The following is a 20,398-nucleotide window of genomic DNA, read 5'->3' on the forward strand; positions in this document are numbered from 1 at the left end:
TGTAGAGTAGCAGAGGGCACACTGATTAGGGCTGTTATGGTGACTGTATTACCGCCACACCGGCGGTCACGAGTCATGACCTCAGTCAAATTTCACATGACCGTTTAGTCATGGTAACTAGGATTCTCCAAGCTCTGATGCTGCTAATGGTCATTAGTAGCCCACCATATGTGCTAACTGCCTGGTACTCGGGAGTCTATTGTCCCTTTAATCACTCTGACATCAATGCAAATGCAATCGAAAATCTAAATCAAACACTTCATGAGAGCCCATGAGCTCATGTTGTGCAACATTTCTATAGGCTATGCAATTGTGTTAGAAAATTGAGTTTTGATGGTCTCTATTAAAGAGGAGGATCCTATCAGCTTTCAATAGGCTAGGCCTACTATATTCATTTATCAACTTTCCTAATATTAGGCACATTGCTTTGCTTTACAACAGGAGTATAACCTAGTTGGCTGGCATGAACATGAACCATAGGAAAAGTGTACTCCATTCGCTATTCAAGTGCATAGATGACATGTATTTTTTTACCCTGCCCCTGTTCCCAGATCAATGCGTGATAACGGTCCATTCTAAATCAAAACTAATTTCACACATATACTATTTAGCATATGTAAAGATAATAATAAATTAAGAATAGTCTGATGGGTGACAATATTATCAGTTGTGAATGATATACTATCACTTGTGAATGACGCCCAGCTTGTGTGCAGTAAGGCATGAAACAGTGCAGGCCTTTTTTTCTCTCGACTTTTCCAAATCATAATAGCATACCTCATGTAGCCTAGCTAATAGGTCTATGTGTTTTGATAAGGTTTGCATCACAACTAAAGTGGCCAAATAACTTCCTAAAATTAAGCACATTAATCCGCTTTACAAGGGGTGTAGAGCCTAACTGACATACATAAGCGGCGCGTGAATTTCAAGTTTAGGGAAGATCATTCTCACCATATAAATGCACCTTAACATCTTCAATATGTTCGAATTCAATAAAAAGTACGCTCGAGGTTACGCCGCTGATGTGTCGGTCTTCACTTTTATCTTACTTCAGAGCGGCGATGCCTGTGAGAAGGACCCGATCACGTGACAGGCATTAGCTAATAAGAATTGAGCCATCTGAGAGAACCATGTGCGCGAGCACACGATTAGCAGCCGGGATAAGGGAATTATAATTATTATATTCAGGCCAAGGGCACAACGACCACTGGCCACAAAAGGCATGGATTTTTTTTAGGGTGCGTTACGGCCACACAAGAGGGACGCCGGCGGATAATTTGAGGCATTATTAAGTGCTTGTCAAATTGTGAACGAGAGACTGATGAAGTGTGTGCAGCCTGCGGAAGAAACAAAGCAAATCACATGCCGTTCATGCTATTTTTTTCAAATCATCAGCCCTAGAATGTATAAAACAATGTTGCCCAACGTTTGTATCACAACTAAAGTTGCATGAATAACTCAAAATTAAGCATATAGGAGGACCTGTTTCTCAGCAGCCTTTTACGGCTGCTGTCCCTGTACAGGGACCAAATCAGTGGAAATTTCAGAGCGCCAACTAATAGTACTCGATACAACTCAAACTTTCATTAAAACACACATGCAGGGTACTCAATTAAAGCTACACTCGTTGTGAATCTAGCCAACATGTCAGATTTGTAAAATGCTTTTCGGCGAAAGCATGAGAAGCTATTATCTGATAGCATGCAACCCCCGAAATACCCAAAGGGGACGTAAACAGAAATAATTAGCGTAGCAGGCGCTACACAAAACGCAGAAATAAAATATAAAACATTCATTACCTTTGACGAGCTTCTTTGTTGGCACTCCTATATGTCCCATAAACATCACAATTGGGTCTTTTTTTCGATGAAATCAGTCCATATATACCCAAAATGTCAATTTATGAAGCCCGTCTGATCCAGGAAAAAGCACCTTTTCAAAACGCAACGTCATTTTTTTAAATTAAAAAAGTTGCCTATAAACTTTGACAAAAGACTTCAAACTACTTTTGTAAACCACCTTTAGGTATTAATAAACGTTAATAATCGATAAAATTGATCACGGGGCGATCTGTATTCGATAGCAGCGAGTCTTGAAATCATCGTCCATATTCTCCCTTTCATAACTTCCTTTGGTGTACCCCAAGACAGGAAGTGCCTATTCGTCATCCCACCAAGGATAAACCAGAACTGAATTGCCAGTACTGGCGACATCGTGTGGAAGCTGTAGACATTGTTAACGGGACTCTATCTATTTTCCCTGGCCATAGACAATACAGAGACTGGCGGATGGATATTTTTTGTGTTTTTTGTGAACAGTTTTCCTTGGGATTTTGACTCCTAAACACGTTCTGTTATAGCCACAGACATGATTTAACAGCTCAACACAAAATAGCCGCATGTGCGCACACCCTCAGAAATCGTTTGTTGAAAATATCCCTTCTATTTTATTCAGCTATGTTCAATTGTATTCTACACACTATAAAATAATGCCACGGAATTTAAAGCAAATCTTGTCTACTAAATTAACTAGTGTATCCCACAGCTATATGGCATAGCCAGATCAGGTCCAAACATAAGGACAAGTCAGAGTATGCTATTCGGTTCTTCTGAAATAGACTACATGTTCTTCATGTTTCTTTAGACCTGTCCAAAATAAATAATGCATTTATTGTGATGTGTAGGCTATAATAAATTGATTCATTAGACTTTTAAAAATGTAAATGTTCCAAAGGTCTACATCAGTGGCTTGTAGGTTATGCATAGAAGTCAGGAGATGCTAAATATGTTTATGTTAATTAACGGTCAATTACAGTGAGACCGGCAGTTATTTGCTTGACAATCACCGACTGACAAAATATAATGACCGCCACTGCCCTAATTCTGAGAAAGATACATTTTAGGATTTGACAGAGAGAGACAGAGATTTATAAATCAACCGTTTTGTCCTCTCGGAACAGCCAGCCAGTCTGGGCTCTGGAGAAGGTGATGGACTTGGTGGAGAGAGTGGCCGAGTAAACATCGCTGCTCATAAGGATGTCCACCTCTTCCTCTGTCTCCATCTCTGACTCCTGGAACACAAGGAGCCACCGCCACGTTGGTAAGCAGGTAGAAGCCTTCTGCACACACACACACTTCACAAAAACAGGGCTCACAGAGTTCAGAAGCTAGGTGCCCAGTTTTTAAAGATGGAATAAAAAACTGTCAGGGACATTAGCTAGAGAAGTGCAAAAACAACAACTTCAGCATCAAGTCCTGTCTCACCTCGTGGTGTATCCGTTGGTACACCTTCTGTTCATTGTCCAGCACCACAAAGGACTCTGAGGGGATGGCGTCGCCATTGAAGATGAAGCTGAGGTCACCACGTTGGCACTTCATATCTGTGAAGTCTATGAGAGTGGTGTCCAGTCTATGACCATAGAGAGAGAAAGGTTGAATTTCAAACCACTTCATGGGTCAATATAATGTCAATAGCACCAGTATCAGCACATTAAAGCAGCACATATTGCCTCCAGTTCATACGTATGCTTAATGATTACTCACATCAACAGTGGGGCAAAAAAGTATTTAGTCAGCCACCAATTGTGCAAGTTCTCCCACTTAAAAAGATGAGAGGCCTGTCATTTTCATCATAGGTACACTTCAACTATGACAGAAAATGAAGAAGAAAAAAAAAATCAGAAAATCACATTGTAGGATTTATTTATTTATTTATTTGCAAATTATGGTGGAAAATAAGTATTTGGTCAATAACAAATGTTTCTCAGTACTTTGTTATATACCCTTTGTTGGCAATGACAGAGGTCAAACGTTTTCTGTAAGTCTTCACAAGGTTTTCACACACTGTTGCTGGTATTTTGGCCCATTCCTCCATGCAGATCTCCTCTAGAGCAGTGATGTTTTGGGGCTGTTGCTGGCAACACAGACTTTCAACTCCCTCCAAAGATTTTCTATGGGGTTGAGATCTGGAGACTGGCTAGGCCACTCCAGGACCTTGAAATGCTTCTTACAAAGCCACTCCTTCCTGTTGCCCGGGCAGTGTGTTTGGGATCATTGTCATGCTGAAAGACCCAGCCACGTTTAATCTTCAATGCCCTTGCTGATGGAAGGTGGTTTTCACTCAAAATCTCACGATACATGGCCCCATTCATTCTTTCCTTTACACGGATCAGTCGTCCTGGTCCCTTTGCAGAAAAACAGCCCCAAAGCATGATGTTTCCACCTACTGCTCCACAGTAGGTATGATGTTCTTTGGATGCAACTCAGCATTCTTTGTCCTCCAAACATGATGAGTTGAGTTTTTACCAAAAATGTATATTTTGGTTTCATCTGACCATATGACATCTCTAGCAAACTTCAGACGGGCCTGGACATGTACTGGCTTAAGCAGGGGGACACGTCTGGCACTGCAGGATTTGAGTCCCTGGCGGCGTAGTATGTTACTGATGGTAGGCTTTGTTACTTTGGTCCCAGATCTCTGCAGGTCATTCACTAGGTCCCCCCGTGTGGTTCTGGAATTTTTGCTCACCGTTCTTGTGATCATTTTGACCCCACGGGGTAGGATCTTGCGTGGAGCCACAGATCTAGGGAGATTATCAGTGGTCTTGTATGTCTTCCATTTCCTAATAATTGCTCCCACAGTTGATTTCTTCAAACCAAGCTGCTTACCTATTGCAGATTCAGTCTTCCCAGTCTGGTGCAGGTCTACAATTCTGTTTCTGGTGTCCTTTGACAGCTCTTTGGTCTTGGCCATGGTGGAGTTTGGAGTGTGACTGTTTGATGTTGTGGACAGGTGTCTTTTATACTGATAACAAGTTCAAACAGGTGCCATTAATACAGGTAACGAGTGGAGGACAGAGGAGCCTCTTAAAGAAGCTGTTACAGGTATGTGAGAGCCAGAAATATTGCTTGTTTGTAGGTGACCAAATACTTATTTTCCACCATAATTTGCAAATAAATTCATTAAAAATCCTACAATGTGATTTTCTGGATTTTTTTTCCTAATTTTGTCTGTCATAGTTGAAGTGTACCTATGATGAAAATTACAGGCCTCTCATCTTTTTAAGTGGGAGAACTTGCACAATTGGTGGCTGACTAAATACTTTTTTGCCCCACTGTATATGTGCTGCACATAGACACGAAAGGGAGAGTGAGAGGTACGACAAAGCGGAGACTTTCAACCAATGGAATGTAAATTAAGTTGTGCCTTGGCCCCCCTCTCCAACTGACATTTTGAAAGCATGTTAGAGAACTTTCTTTCTTTATCACCCACTCACCACAACATGCATACACTTTCATGTGTCTGAGAATAATTATCCCTGAATCTCCAGTGTTGCATAGATTCAGAGCAGGGGAGAAGTGGGGAGGAGGGGTGGCAATTTGTGAGGCAAGTAACCTAGCAACGCCTGAATACACTTTGATTTGTCTGTCTCTGTGAGCATGTGTGTGAGTATCACGGTATGCCAGAGCTACGTGTTGTAAAATGCAGGCCCTTTGAAGAACAATCTGAACCTGGTTTCTTGTCAATGAACACTGAGGCTTGTAAATCTTAGCAACACAGCATACATTAACCAGCCTGCTAACAATTAAACCCGATAACCTTACTGTATTCTGTATTGTCCAACTGGTGATGTCAGTTCGCTACTGGATGGGGAATAATTGAATGTGACGACTTGGCGCTGGGACAATTATAATGTAGTCGGTAGGGTTAGAGTAGGTGTTAGTTATCTCTTTAACTAAGTGTAATTATTTGGAGAGGGATGACAAGGTAATAGAACTGCAAACAGATGCCGTGCTGCTCAGTCACAGCAGTGCAAGAACCGATTTCACACTCTAGTTAACTGTTCTTGTCATTAGCCACCGTGCTGGGGTTGGCTTTACAGAAGCCCATAAAGCTGGGAGCGAGTGTAGTGTTCAAGGCCAGGAATCTTTACTGAACTGAAAAGGGCTCTAAAAGCTTGAAAGTGCTTCAATAAAGGGTTTTATCAAGGCATATTGACCTTTATTATCGTGGGTTTTACCATATCTCATGGACTTTTTCAGTATAATACTAAAGCTGAGGACATCACTCAGGAGAAGCACCAGTCTAATGTTGTTGGATGGACAGAGGTGGCTCCTTGGGTTTGTCCATAGGGGAAAGCTCAATACCTGACTCTTTCTGCATTTAACGAAACTGCATCTCTGCCCTACCAAGACTAGGACAAGATGGCTGAAGGAGAAACAGACTGGCACCCAACCAAAGCTAAAGATTGGTGAAGAACAGTGTATCAATTTTGAGCTGCGGAGGAGGAGAAGCAACATTGTGCATTGTGTGTGTGTGTGTGTGGACAAACTTTGAACAGGCTGTAACAGCTGAGACCAGTACAGTACTGGTTAATGAATCAGTGATCCATGGTGGCACACCCATCTCTTTATTACGTGTTGTAATCTGTTTGACATGCTTATTTGTTGCAATGATCTTGTCTTTTGTCTTGTCTTCTGGTTTGTTTTTTGGCTTCAAGCAAATTGTTGCTAAACAAACACCTCACTGTGTAAGTGATCCGACGTCTGCCGAGCAGTCCTCCAAGCAGATCAGATTTTTTTGAACAAGGGATGACAAGGGATGACTTGACTCACCTGATGTTGATCCCCTGTTTGTAGATCTTACAGGCGTCAGAGGGCAGGATTCTGGAAAGCAAAGGCACTGCAACATGGGGAAATAGATGGTCCTAAGTTTAGAAACTCCAACCACTTCAAAGTTCCTATATTCCCTCTTTCAGAGCCCATACCTGCACAGGAATATGCAGTTCTGCAGTTTAATATTTAACACTCTTTACAAGCCTACACCAGACTGTCATTAAATAATGACTTCCAAAGTCCTGCACCTTATCAAGGTCTCAGTCACAGAACTATAAAAGAGATGCGGAAGGTATTATGTGACTGATTTAGGTTATGTGCAAATAGGATTTGAGACCACTTCTGACCCTTGGAAGACACCACACTATTGTTGATGTTCCAATAATTACGTTAGCATGCTGTACTATATTGCTTCATTATAAACTGGGTGGTACGAGCCCTGAATGCTGATTGGCTGAAAGCCGTGGTATATCAGACCATATTTTTTTTTTAATAAAGGAGATCGCACACTCTAGGAGCTCAGATTAAAAAAATATTTTATGTCCAACATTTCAACAAATTGTCAAGGTCAACCCCTCTCCTAGGGAGGGTGACATGGCATCAAACATGTACCCTCCCTAGGAGAGTGGGTGACCTCGACAATTTATTGAGAGGCTGCCTGGATCTTTAACTTAAAGGCCCTTGCTCCCTTCGGTCTCAATGTAGACTTTGATCTGAAGCCATTCTTGTGATTATTGTGATTTTGCTGTTGTAAATGTTTGTAGGCTTATGTAGCCAAATTGTATCTATGATCATACGCTATCCATTTATGTTTTTTGTATGCTATTTTAATATATGAGAATTAACCAATGATATCAGGCCACACCCGGCCATGATTACAGACACCTGTGTGTGTCTTTTGACACTATTTAAACGAGTCATCCCGCAGTGTTTGTCATTATACCCTGATGAAGACAGCTTGTCTGTCTAAACGTTGGACATAAATATTTTTGCATCTGAGCTCCTAGAGTGTGCGGCTCTCCTTTATTTGTTTAAGTGTTCCACTCCACTAGCCAGCACCTCACCTAAATAGTTGTGCGTTTCTTTCGCCTCTAGATTATATCAGAGCGTATACCATGGGCATGACAAAACATTTATTTTTATGGCTAATTACTAATTACGTTGGTAACCAGTTTATAATAGCAATAAGGCACCTCGGGGGTTTATGGTATATTGCCAATATACCATGGCTAAGGGCTGTATCAAGGTACTCCGCGTCGCGTCTTGCCTAAGAACAGCCCTGGTATACTGGCCATATACCACACCCCCTTGGGCTATATTGCTTAATTCTAATGCATATATAAGTATGCTAGCATGGATATTGGAACAGAGCCTATGAATGTCATGTGTGCCAGCAGTGCATCTCGCTCTGAGAGGAAATCAATTCCCTTTGATCTGCACTAGTACAGACTGGACAACGTGTCTGTTCTATCCCCAGAATATTGAAAAGGACTGCTGGGGTCCTGATCTCTCAATGTCTGAGGTGAAACGTTTAGAATGTTTCAGATAGAAATTGAATTAACAGAGCTGGCTCAATTCTCTGTTATATCTGTTCTGCACTATAGAATTCCATCTGAATGTTCTATGATGTTTCACCCTCCTGAACAGTGATCATTTAAAAGGCATCTCCCAATACATTCTTTACATTTGAGCCCTTGCCACATAGGGGCACTCGGCTCCATCCCCTGTCAAATTCTACCAATTCACACAATCAGGATCCCTTTCTTTACTGTTGTGAACAGTCACACAATCTTTACAAGCAGGTCAATATTTAACATGGACATTTGAACACACTCTAGACTTACACTGGACATTCAGCCAAAGTAATTTGGGACATTTGTAACATTATTTTCTCTATAATGTATTCCAAGAAACGATAGGCATTGCGTGAATAATGCATCTAAAAATAAGATTCATTGATTCTCTCTCTTGCGCTCGACCTCTGAATGCTCGGCTATGAAAAGCCAACTGGCATTTACTCCTAAGGTGCTGACCTTTTGCACCCTCTATAACCCCTATGATTATTATTTGACCCTGCTGGTAATTTATGAACGTTTTACATTCTGAAGAACGATATGGCATTAATGACAATGTTATAATCGCTACCCAGCACAGCCAGAAGAGGACTGGCCACCGCTTGGAGCCCGGTTCCTCTCTAGGTTTCTAGACATTGTGTTTTACCTAGACATTGTGCTTCTACATCTGCACTGCTTGCTCTTTGGGATTTTAGGCTGGATTTCTGTATAAGCACTCTGCTGTAAAAAGGGCTTTATTAAATACATTACATTTGATTGATGTACAAGTTAATAGGCCTTAGTAATGCTGGTGGTGGGATGATGTATTGCCACCACCAGGGGGGAGTGTCTGTCTTTCTGTCAGCGTGTGTGGGGGGGGGGGGGGTGAGCCACTCCCTCCAGTGGATTATCTCAGGCTTGTAAACAATCTCTATTATTATTATTATTATCGCTATTAAGAGATAGCACCATATTAACACAAACAGGCCTGGTTGTGAGTAATTTTATTATATACTTGTGTGGAATGCAAAGCAAACTCACCCCAGCTTTGAAAGTCCCAGTGAACCTCCAAGTAAAAGTCTCCCAGCTGGAAAGAAACAGAATATCAATTACATTATCAATCAAAATACACCAGAGTAACAGAGGAAGAGTAGACCTGACAGACATTACCATATCAAAGATGGCCTAGTTGAGCCTCATTTTCTTCAATGAGTTTAGAATCCAATATGTAGTTAAAATGCTCTGAAATTACACAGCTGGCTCAACTAATCTCACAGTACTGACCAGAAATAAAACCTCCTGTGATGTAATATTAATAATAACGCATCACATCTCTGAGAAATATAATCCCCTGGAGTTAAGAGAGAATCTCTCTCTGACATCACAGGAATGATAATATCCTCTCATCTAACACAGGAGAGAACTGCTCTCTCATCCCTTTCCTCCATCGCGCTCTCCTTCTCTTCATCACTCAGGTTCATCCTCTTGGGGAGTCACAACTGACCTGGTAGTGGCTTATGCCCAGGGCACCAGATGTTTATGCCCACAGCATACCCTCGACAACATCATGCCAGCCACAATGCTGCAAGGCTCCCCAAAGCCCAGACTATCAACTGTGTGTGTGAGAGTGCAAGTGGGTGTGTGGAGTGGAGAATCTGCCTCCCCCTGTGTCGTTAGAATGTTTATGAGAATGTCACCTTTCATGCAGGTTGACCCATGCAGGTTGACCCATGCAGGTTGGCCCATGCAGGTTGACCCATGCAGGTTGACCCATGCAGGTTGACCCATGCAGGTTGACCCATGCAGGTTGGCCCATGCAGGTTGACCCATGCAGGTTGACCCATGCAGGTTGACCCATGCAGGTTGACCCATGCAGGTTGACCCATGCAGGTTGACCCATGCAGGTTGACCCATGCAGGTTGGCCCATGCAGGTTGACCCATGCAGGTTGACCCATGCAGGTTGACCCATGCAGGTTGACCCATGCAGGTTGGCCCATGCAGGTTGACCCATGCAGGTTGACCCATGCAGGTTGACCCATGCAGGTTGACCCATGCAGGTTGGCCCATGTTGCTGTCTGTCTGCATAATCCCTGAGCGTAGGCGACTAGGGCGAGGGCATATTCACTGCATGTAGTGGGTTGTTCTCTGGGGGTGCATTGTTGTGATGACAGTAGTTAGTGTGAGACTGAGTGACTGATAGTGCCTGGGTCTGTGTGTGTTTAAGACATTTTGCTACATCAGAGAAATAATCCTGCAGCAACAGGAAATATAAATTATTATGTAGACATTTTTGTAGTTGTAGTTGTTAAGTGGACATTGCAGACTTCAGAAGCCTTTTTACACCTCAAATACACTACAAGGGATCAGGGATATTAAATAACAACGGGGGAAAGAGAGAGAGAGAGACTCAGTGCCGTACCTCTTTGAGGGCGTTCAGTAACTTTGGCCTCTTGTCCGCCACACTTTCTCTGGATTGCTGTTTCAGCTTCCTTAGCAGCGCTGTGACTGACAGAGAGAAGTACAGAGAGAGCGAGGAGTGAGACCACAACTACATACGGCAATAACAATCATCATTACTGGAATCTCTAGGTATTGGTCTTCAAGAGGAAGTATCCAATCAACTGCATTGCACATTGCTAAATAGAGGATCACATTTCACCATGCAAATTCCATTGAACTTGACCCCAATCTATACTGTATGCTTTTAAAAGCTTAGTTGCGATGACTGAATCATTTGGTGTCTGGGTAGCTAAGCATCACATCATTCAAATCTTGATCACACAGTACAGCATTGTACAGTATTAAAGCACATGACACTGTCAATGAATTTCAATAATGGGAGAAACACACCAACTGACTGCTAATTCTAGTCCCTGATATACACTATATTGACTTCCCAGAGTGAAATGGCATAACAGGCTTTACAACCCCCACCGACTACACTGCTGGTAGGGATCACATATATTCTAGGAAGTTCAAAGAGGGAAATGATATGAACAATAAAGTGGACCATTAATGAGATACCTCTGTTAGCTCTTTAATGACCCGAGGGAGGACAAACAGAGCAGAGACTTTTAACCATGACAACCCAGCTTAACAAGCTTTCAGCCTAATTCCTCTCGTTTTCATACAAATAAGACAGAGCTGAAACAGCCACACCCGACTAACATTTATCTGTGGTTCAAAGAGAGGTGGGAACAACAGCTAATTGCAGTTATAGGAGGCATCAGGGGATTAAACGACAATGTGAGCAATACACATAATATGCTTTTAGAAGAAAACAGCTTTTTTTAAATAAAAACCACAAACCTCCAATAAAAGGAATGGAATCATGTTACAGACAAACCATATAGTGTTTAATTTGGTCATTTCAAATGCAGGGGCTGAAGTAGGCCTAATCTGTCCATTCAATCACACAGGTTGTTTACCGAACAAACACACACACAAATCCCACAATAATAAGCTAACTGTAGGCCTACACATGTATTCTTTATTCTGTGCATCCCAGGAAAATAACCTCTCCCTCAATGTCAACAAAACAAAGGAGCTGATCGTGGACTTCAGAAAACAACAGAGGAGCACCCCCCTATCCACATCGACAGGGCCGCAGTAGAGAACATGAAAAACGTCAAGTTCCTCATCGTACACATCACTGACAATCTGAAATGGTCCACCCACACAGAGTGGGGTGAAGAAGGCTTAGGCTTGGCCCCTAAGACCCTCACAAACTTCTACAGATGCACCATGGAGAGCATCCTGTCGGGCTGTATCACCACCTGGTACGGCAACTGCACCAAGCGCAACCACAGGACTCTCCAGAGAATGGAACGATCTGCCTAGCCTCCAGGATATCTACAGCACCTGAGCCATGGCCTGTTCACCCCGCTACCATCCAGAACACGAGGTCAGTACAGGTGCATCAAAGCTGGGACTGAGAGACTGAAAAACAGGTTATATCTCAAGGCCATCAGACTGTTAAATAGTCACCACAAGCCGGCCTTCACCCTGTACCCTGCCCTGAACTTTAGTCACTTACACTTGCCGGCTACCACCCGGTTTCTCAAACCTGTACCTTAGAGGTTGCTGCCCTATGTACATAGTCATGGAACACTGGTCACTTTAATGTTTACATAGGTTTTTACCCACTTCATATGTATATACTGTATTTTAGTCAAGGCTATCCTATTCAACTATTGCTGTACATATACTATTCTATCCACGTATTCTTCAGATATATAAATTATATCAATATACTGTACATATATATATACAGTACCAGTCAAAAGTTTGGACACACCTACTCATTCCAGGGTTTTTCTTTATTTTTACTATTTTCTACATTGTAGAATAATATTGAAGACATCAAAATGATGAAATAACACATATGGAATCATGTAGTAACCAAAAAAGTGATATATTTGAGATTCTTCAAAGTAGCCACCCTTGATGACAGCTTTGCAAACTCTTGGCATTCTTTCATGAGCTTCATGAGGTAGTCACCTGGAATGTGTTTCAATTAGCAGGTGTGCCTTGTTAAAAGTTAATTTGTAGAATTTATTTCCTTCTTACTTTGAAGAATCTCAAATAAATGTTGATTTGTTTAACAATTTTTTGGTTACTACATGATTCTGTGTTATTTAATAGTTTTGATGTCTTAACTATTATTCTACAATGTAGAAAATAGTACAAATAAAGTAAAACCCTTGAATGAGTAGATGTGTACACACTTTTGACTGGTATTGTGTGTGTAAATACCCCTAGACTTTTTTCACATTTTGTTACGTTACAGCCTCATTATAAATATACACACACAATACCCCATAATGACAAAGCAAAAACAGCTTTATTTTTTGGGGTCAATTTATATATAAAAAAATGGAAATTCACATTTACATAAGTAATTCAGAACCTTTACTCAGTACTTTGTGGAAGCACTTTTGGCAGCAATTACAGCCTTGAGTCTTCTTCGGTATGATGCTACAAGCTTGGCAGATTTGTATTTGGGTAGTTTTTCCCATTCTAATCTGCAGATCGTCTTAAGCTTTGTCAGGTTGGATGAGGAGTGTTGCCGCACAGCTATTTTCAGGTGAAAAACACCCCCACAGCATGATGCTGCCACCACCATGCTTCACAGTAGGAATGATCCAAGGTTTCCTCCAGACATGACGCTTGGCATTCTGGCCAAAGACTCCAAACGGGCTGTCAAGTGCCTTTTACTGAGGAGTGGCTTCTGTCTGGCCTCTCTACCATAAAGGCATGATTGGTAGAGTGTTGTAGAGATGTTTGTCCTTCTGGAAGGTTCTCCCATCTCCACAGAGGAACTCTAGAGCACTGTCAGAGTGACCATCGGGTTCTTGGTCACCTCCCTGACCAAGACCCTTCTCCCCCGATTACTCAGTTTGGCTGGGCAGCCAGCTCTAGGAAGAGTCCTAGGTCAACCTCATGGCTTGGTTTTTGCTCTGACATGCACTCTCAACTGTTGGACCTTATATAGACAGGTGTGTGTGCCTTTCCATAACATGTCCAATCAATTGAATTTACCACAGGTGGACTCCAATCAAGTTGTAGAAACATCTCAAGGATGATCAATGGAAACAGAATGCACTTGAGCCCAATTTCAAGTCTCATGGCAAAGTGACTGAATACTTATGTAAATGTGATATTTAAGTTTTTCTAAAAAAATGTTTTTGATTATGGGGTATTGTGTTCAGATTATCGAGGATTTCTATTTATTTAATCAATTTTAGAATAAGGCTGTACGGCTATTCTGTATCTACACATATATGATGGGATGTGTAGACAATAATGTAAATTTTTTTAGACTCCGGACTGACACGGCTCGTCCTCATATTTCTATATTTTTTAATTCCGTTCTCTTAATTTTAGATGTGTGTATTGTTAGATATTACTGTACTGTTGCAGCTAGAAACACAAGCATTTTGATATATCCCCAATAATATCTGCTAAATATGTGTACGCGACCAATAAAATTTGATTAGAGTTCACAGACCCAAAGAGGAAACCAAAGGCAGCAGAGACATTGGTGCTGTTAATGAAACTAGGCCACGGGGGCCAAGCTCTGTGCTATGTTTTGGTGTTTTGGGGGCCAGGCACCTCTCTGTTTTTCGCAGGCATAGTTGCCTAATGAGAGGCGACAGGCTCCGGATGGGCGAGCCTCCTGATCCTCACCGTTCCTCTGTGGGAGAGACCAGAGAGGGGAGAAGAGGGAGGAATAACTCACCATCTGCCCACAGACCACCCAGCATAAATGGGCTGAGCTGACACGGACCTCAACACTGGACCACCTCTCTATAATTAGGCCTATTCACCCTCATACAGACCAAATCATGGCTATAGAAGCAATTTCCTGTCTGAAAGGGGTCTGGATTGTTAATGATAAATCATAATAGATCATGTATTATTAATGCTAATGAATCCACCACATAACCAAGACCTGAAATAATATTGTTTATCCAACAGTGAAAAATGAACTACACCTGTCAGCCAGCTTTCGAGTAGCAGGGAGAGGACAGTAAATATTGACACAGTGTAAGCACTAGGCAGCAATAGACTTCACTGCAGGCAAAATACCTATTCATTATTGGCGGCACAACAGAACAGGCTAAGCTAGCAGTCGGTCATAGACAGAACAGGCTAAGCTAGCAGTCGGTCATAGACAGAACAGGCTAAGCTAGCAGTCGGTCATAGACAGAACAGGCTAAGCTAGCAGTCGGTCATAGACAGAACAGGCTAAGCTAGCAGTCGGTCATAGACAGAACAGGCTAAGCTAGCAGTCGGTCATAGACAGAACAGGCTAAGCTAGCAGTCGGTCATAGACAGAACAGGCTAAGCTAGCAGTCGGTCATAGACAGAACAGGCTAAGCTAGCAGTCGGTCATAGACAGAACAGGCTAAGCTAGCAGTCGGTCATAGACAGAACAGGCTAAGCTAGCAGTCGGTCATAGACAGAACAGGCTAAGCTAGCAGTCGGTCATAGACAGAACAGGCTAAGCTAGCAGTCGGTCATAGACAGAGCAGGGCGCTCCAGTTTTCCAGTTCTCCTGCCACATCAGAGGCTATGGGACAAATCACTTCCATCTCCATTGGGCTTTGATGGCAGAATTCCCCTGCCATTCTAATCAAAGCACCCAGCAGGGCGCTGGACAGTAAAAGCCCCATATGATAAGCCACCATAGCGCCAAACCCAGGGGACCAGAGCCTGCTTTTGAACTATTTCATAGGCTGCTGCATTGTGATTGATGTGAGCACTTAGGGCTAGATGTCAGCCATCCTAATGAGAGTAATAAACTAATGACTTTCATGTGATTATATTGAGAGAGAAATAAAAAGCATGATTGTTTTTTACATGATTGTAAAAGATGGGGAGGGCAGTCACTACAAAGGATATGTAATTCAATATTCCATCATGTGAAGTGAGATCAACAGAACAGAAACAGTAGAATAGCTAGCTAGTATCCATTTCCTAGGCTTTTGTGTCTCCTGATGGGTGGTGGACAACTGTCCATCCATCTCTCTCACACAGATCTAGAAAGAGACACCTATTAACACCATTAGGTAGAATGTTTTAATTTAGTTAGCATATTGTGACTGAGGAAATAACCATCTTCAAATCAAACGTTATTTGTCACATGCGCCGAATACAACAAGTGTAGACCTAACCGTGAAATGTTTACTTACCAGCCCTTAACCAACAGTGCAGTTCAAAAAGAGTTAAGAAAATATTTACCAAATAAACAAAAGTAAAAAATTATAAAAAGTAAACAAAATAACAATAATGAGGCTCTATACAGGGGGTCCAGATCATTTGCACATGTAGGTAGGAGTGAAGTGACTATGCATAAATAATAAACAGAGAGTGTAGCCGTGCACAAAACAAATGTATGGGGGGGGGTCTTGTTCAGCAGTCTTGTGGCTTGGGGGTAGATGCTGTTAAGGAGCCTTTGTCCTATACTTGGCGCTCCAATACCGCTTTTTTTTCACCTTCATTTAACCAGGTATGCTAGTTGAGAACAAGTTCTCATTTACAACTGCCACCTGACCAAGATAAAGCAAAGCAATGCGACAGAAACAACAACACAGAGTTACACATGGAATAAACAAAACATACAGTCAATAATACAGTTTTAAAAAAGAAACCAAAAAGTATATATACAGTGAGTGCAAATGAGGTAAGATAAGGGAGGTATAAGGCAATAAATAGGCCATGGTGGCGAAGTAATTATAATATAGCAATTAAATACTGAGATGGTAGATGTGCAGAAGATGAATGTGCAAGTAGAGATACTGGGGTGCAAAGGAGCAAGATAAATAAATAAATACAGTATGGGGGTGAGGTAGATAGATGGGGTGTTTACAGGTGGGCTATGTACAGGTGCAGTGATCTGTGAGCTGCTCTGACAGCTGGTGTTTAAACCTAGTGAGGGAGATATGAGATATGCTTGCAGAGAAAACAGTCTATGAGTTGGGTGTAAAACATTTGGAATCTTCCTGAAATTGAGGAAAACATCACTCCAAATAAGACAAAGAAAAAGAAGGCCTATCTTCACATCATGAGACAGCAGCAAAAATGTAGGTCTTCCTTTAGGTCTTTAAATAGGCTACTTTTGACTGCTCTGCACTGTACTGCCATGGGAAAGGTCCTTCTGCTCTTTTGTACTGCCCAAAGCCAGGATGTAGTTCACTTCTCATCCAAACAGGAAGTTGTTTCAGGCTCAAGTGTGACAACACCTCAGACCTCTATATGGAAAAGTTGTTCCCTGCCTTGTAAAAACTAGGAAAGAAACAGTGATAGGCTTTTAGTGAGCACATAAATTTGACACACAGTTGTGTGAAAAAAAAACATGTGGACTATGGACAAGTATAAAGGGAGAAAACACATAACTATGTTCCTGCTGTAAAACTGACTCATTTGCTAAATCTGCTACCTGCCATCTGTGGTGAACAAAGCGTTGACCAACTTTTGGTTGTGAAACAACCGGCTAATATAATAATATATATAATAATATATACCATTTAGCAGACGCTTTTATCCAAAGCGACTTACAGTCATGTGTGCATACATTCTACGTATGGGTGGTCCCGGGAATTGAACCCACTACCCTGGCGTTACAAGCGCCATGCTCTACCAACTGAGCTACAGAAAGACAAACAATTTATTCACTTCTGTTTTGGATACAGTGCTTTCAGAAAGTATTCACACTCCTTGACGTTTTACATATTTTGTTGTGTTACAGCCTGAATTAGGATTGGTTTAAATTGAAATTGTGTGTCACTGGCCTACACACAATAGCCCATAATGTCAAAGTGGAATTCTGTTTTTAGAAATGTTTACAAATTAGCGGCCCAACTTTCACTGGGGACATGACCCCACCACATTCTGAAATGGCATTGTTGTCCCCCCCTCCCAGTTTTAACATTGTACTGTGATACATTAAGGGTGTGCTTTAGGACCACGCGGACACCACAGAACGTACGGATAGACTGTGTGAAGGCAAAGCTTCTGAAAGGCTGGCTTATAGGAGAGATGAACAGAGGCAGGTGCTGTCTGTGTGTGTTGGGCATTTTCTCTGAGTTGTAAAAGCAAGCAGTGCAGAAATTGGCTACTCTTTATTTGACTGATGCAAGGTAAGTGCTGTTTGACTTAACAGGAAGTAGCTAATGTTTCATCCCCTCTCGACTGAAGTTCTGTCTGAAGTGAATGATTTTGCTACAGTAGCTACCACAAACAGTTCAGCGATAGCCTCTAGCTATCTCAGTATCTGTCAGGTAGCAGTAGAACAGCTGTTGTGTGTATGGAAATATTTTGTAGCCTTTGTTTTGTCCTGTTTCAGAAGTAAATTAACTTGGCTAGTTTTTGCCAGTTGATGTAGCTACCATTAGAGCTAGCCAAAAGTTGGCTAACGTTAGCTAGCTCACTAACTTAACCCTCAATCACATTAGACCTAAGTCAAATGATGAAACCAGTGGCCAAATGAATGAAGACCAATACTTAGCAAAGTAACGTTATTGATCTGTCAGTTTCCCTAGCTAATTCTCTACTCCGACACGGCTTAAACAGCTCTACAGGCTTCAATGTCATGGCCCACAGTCAGTAGACAACACTATGCTCATCATGTCTTAGCAGCATCGGATGGTGACAGGAGTCCCAGCAGGGTCAGACAGCCAGGGAAGACTAGTGAATTTTGCAGTATATTAAAACAATCAATGAATTGATACAAAGTTCCATCTTTAGTTAATGGTAGGCCTACAGTAGCGATCTAGAAGAAAAATAAATGCACACCTATTAAGACGAGGTGCTGGCTAGCGGAGTAGAAAACTTGAAAATAAAAGAGAGCTGCACACTCTAGGAGCTCAGATGCAAAAATGTAATTACCAACGTTTCGACAGCCAAGCTGTCTTCATCAGGGTGACCACCTCTGAGCTCCTAGAATGTGCGGCTCTCTTTTATTTTCAAGGCCTACAGTAGCTACATGACTAAAGCTTAAAGCTACAGTCTGAGATCTGGGAATAATGGTGACTTCAATTATTGAACCATTCTATTATCCAAGAATAGAATCAATGTATAAATGTACACCAAGGTCATTCTTTGTCATGCTTTATAGCAGGATCAGATGGTGACAGGGGTCTCAGCAGGGTCAGGCAACCAGGGAAGACCAGTCTGTGGTGTCGCCAAGGTGAACTTTTGCAGATGCAACACTTTATTCTCTCTGTGCAGCAAACACTGGACAAGCCAGAAGCTTCAAACATTGAAACTATATTAAGGAAGTCTAACAAACCTCTAAAGTTTATTTCCACATTGTATCAAGGGTTGATAGAGGCTTTTCCTGATGATACAAAACATGTACAACTAAAATGTAAGGAAGACCTAGGAGACACTATTGATGATGATGAATAGATACATACAGTGCATTTGAAAAGTATTCAGACCCCTTCCCTTTTTCCTCATTTTGTTACATTACATCCTTATTCTAAAATGGATTAAATGTTTTTTTCCCCCTCAATCTACACACAATACCCCACAATGACAAAGCGAAAACAGGTTTTTAGAACATTTTGCAAATTTCATGCACTTAGAAATGTCATTCCTCTGCTGGAGGTGTAAAACACAAGAGAACATATTTGCATAATGTTATGCTCTTGTGAAGGCTGGCTGAATTCTGGAAAAGAGTATGTTCTTTTAACTCAGCAGGTCTACAGATTCTCCCTTCTCCTTGTTTACTTGGAAATGTTGATACTTATCAGATAAAAGTGTGTAGCCTAGCATTAATAGCACTTAAGAAATGCATTGCCATTAATTGGAAGGTTGGTTATCCTCCCACAATGTATGGCAGAAATGTCAGGTTATGTATCACTAGATTAGATTTAATACAAGATTAAGGGTATACTTTGCAACTTTCACAAGGTATGGATGCCTTCTATGGAATACTGTACGACAAAAATAGTCTGTATTGACAACATGCCCACGTCAGGGGAGATACCTATTTAGGCAATCCCTAGCTGCTGGGCTGCTCAGTCCTGGCCCTGGGGGTCTACCGTACTGTTGGTTGTCACTCTGACCTTGGCCTAACACCTGAAAACAATAATGAATGTTTCACTAAGATCCTAAAGCTGAGTGGGATTTGTTGGGGTGCTGCAGGGTGGCGAATGCCTAGGGGAAGGATGGTGCGATCCAGCTATATTGTATGCAAGTAAAAAGAGCTCTACGGTACTTTTAGGCATATGAATTACAGTGCCCTCTGTACATTTTTGGGACAGTGAAGCATTTTTTCTTTTCAAAGTTTGAAATTAAACAATGATTATGAAGTTAAAGTACAGGCGGTCAGCTTTAATTTGAGGTTATTTTCATCCATATCGGGTAAAGCGCTTAGAAATTTCAGCACTTTCTGTACATAGTCCCGTCCCCCCCATTTAGGGAGGAAGGAAGTCTGTACAGAATAGGGTTGTTTGAGGCAATTCCAACACAACACATCACTGAGTGCCACGTATGGTGGTGGCTGCATCATGTTATGACATTGAATGTTTCTGAAAATCTATGGCTTGAAAATCTATGGCAAGACTTAAATGGCTGTTTAGCAATGACCAACTTAAGAGAGCTTGAAGAGTTTGAAAAATAATAAATGTGCAAATATTGTACAATCCAGGTGTGCAAAGCGCTTAGAGAGAGACTTACCCAGAAAGACTCATCTGTAATCACTGCTGAAGGTGATACTA

General features: G+C 41.6%; 1 protein-coding gene across 2 annotated transcripts in view; it reads right to left on the reverse strand.

Moving 5' to 3' along the window:
- Positions 1–20,398, reverse strand: part of LOC123998592 (ankyrin repeat domain-containing protein 13C) — a 71,719-nt gene that overhangs the window by 14,988 nt on the left and 36,333 nt on the right. For both annotated transcript variants that reach the window (XM_046303588.1, XM_046303577.1), the window contains exons 4-8: positions 10,588–10,673; positions 9,209–9,254; positions 6,615–6,681; positions 3,264–3,408; positions 2,939–3,070 (exon numbers count right to left, since the gene is read on the reverse strand). In XM_046303588.1, coding sequence (XP_046159544.1) covers positions 2,939–3,070; positions 3,264–3,408; positions 6,615–6,681; positions 9,209–9,254; positions 10,588–10,673 — 476 coding nt within the window. The remainder of the gene's footprint in view (positions 1–2,938; positions 3,071–3,263; positions 3,409–6,614; positions 6,682–9,208; positions 9,255–10,587; positions 10,674–20,398) is intronic.

The sequence above is a fragment of the Oncorhynchus gorbuscha genome, linkage group LG02, assembly GCF_021184085.1.
Source record: "Oncorhynchus gorbuscha isolate QuinsamMale2020 ecotype Even-year linkage group LG02, OgorEven_v1.0, whole genome shotgun sequence".
NCBI lineage: Eukaryota > Metazoa > Chordata > Actinopteri > Salmoniformes > Salmonidae > Oncorhynchus > Oncorhynchus gorbuscha.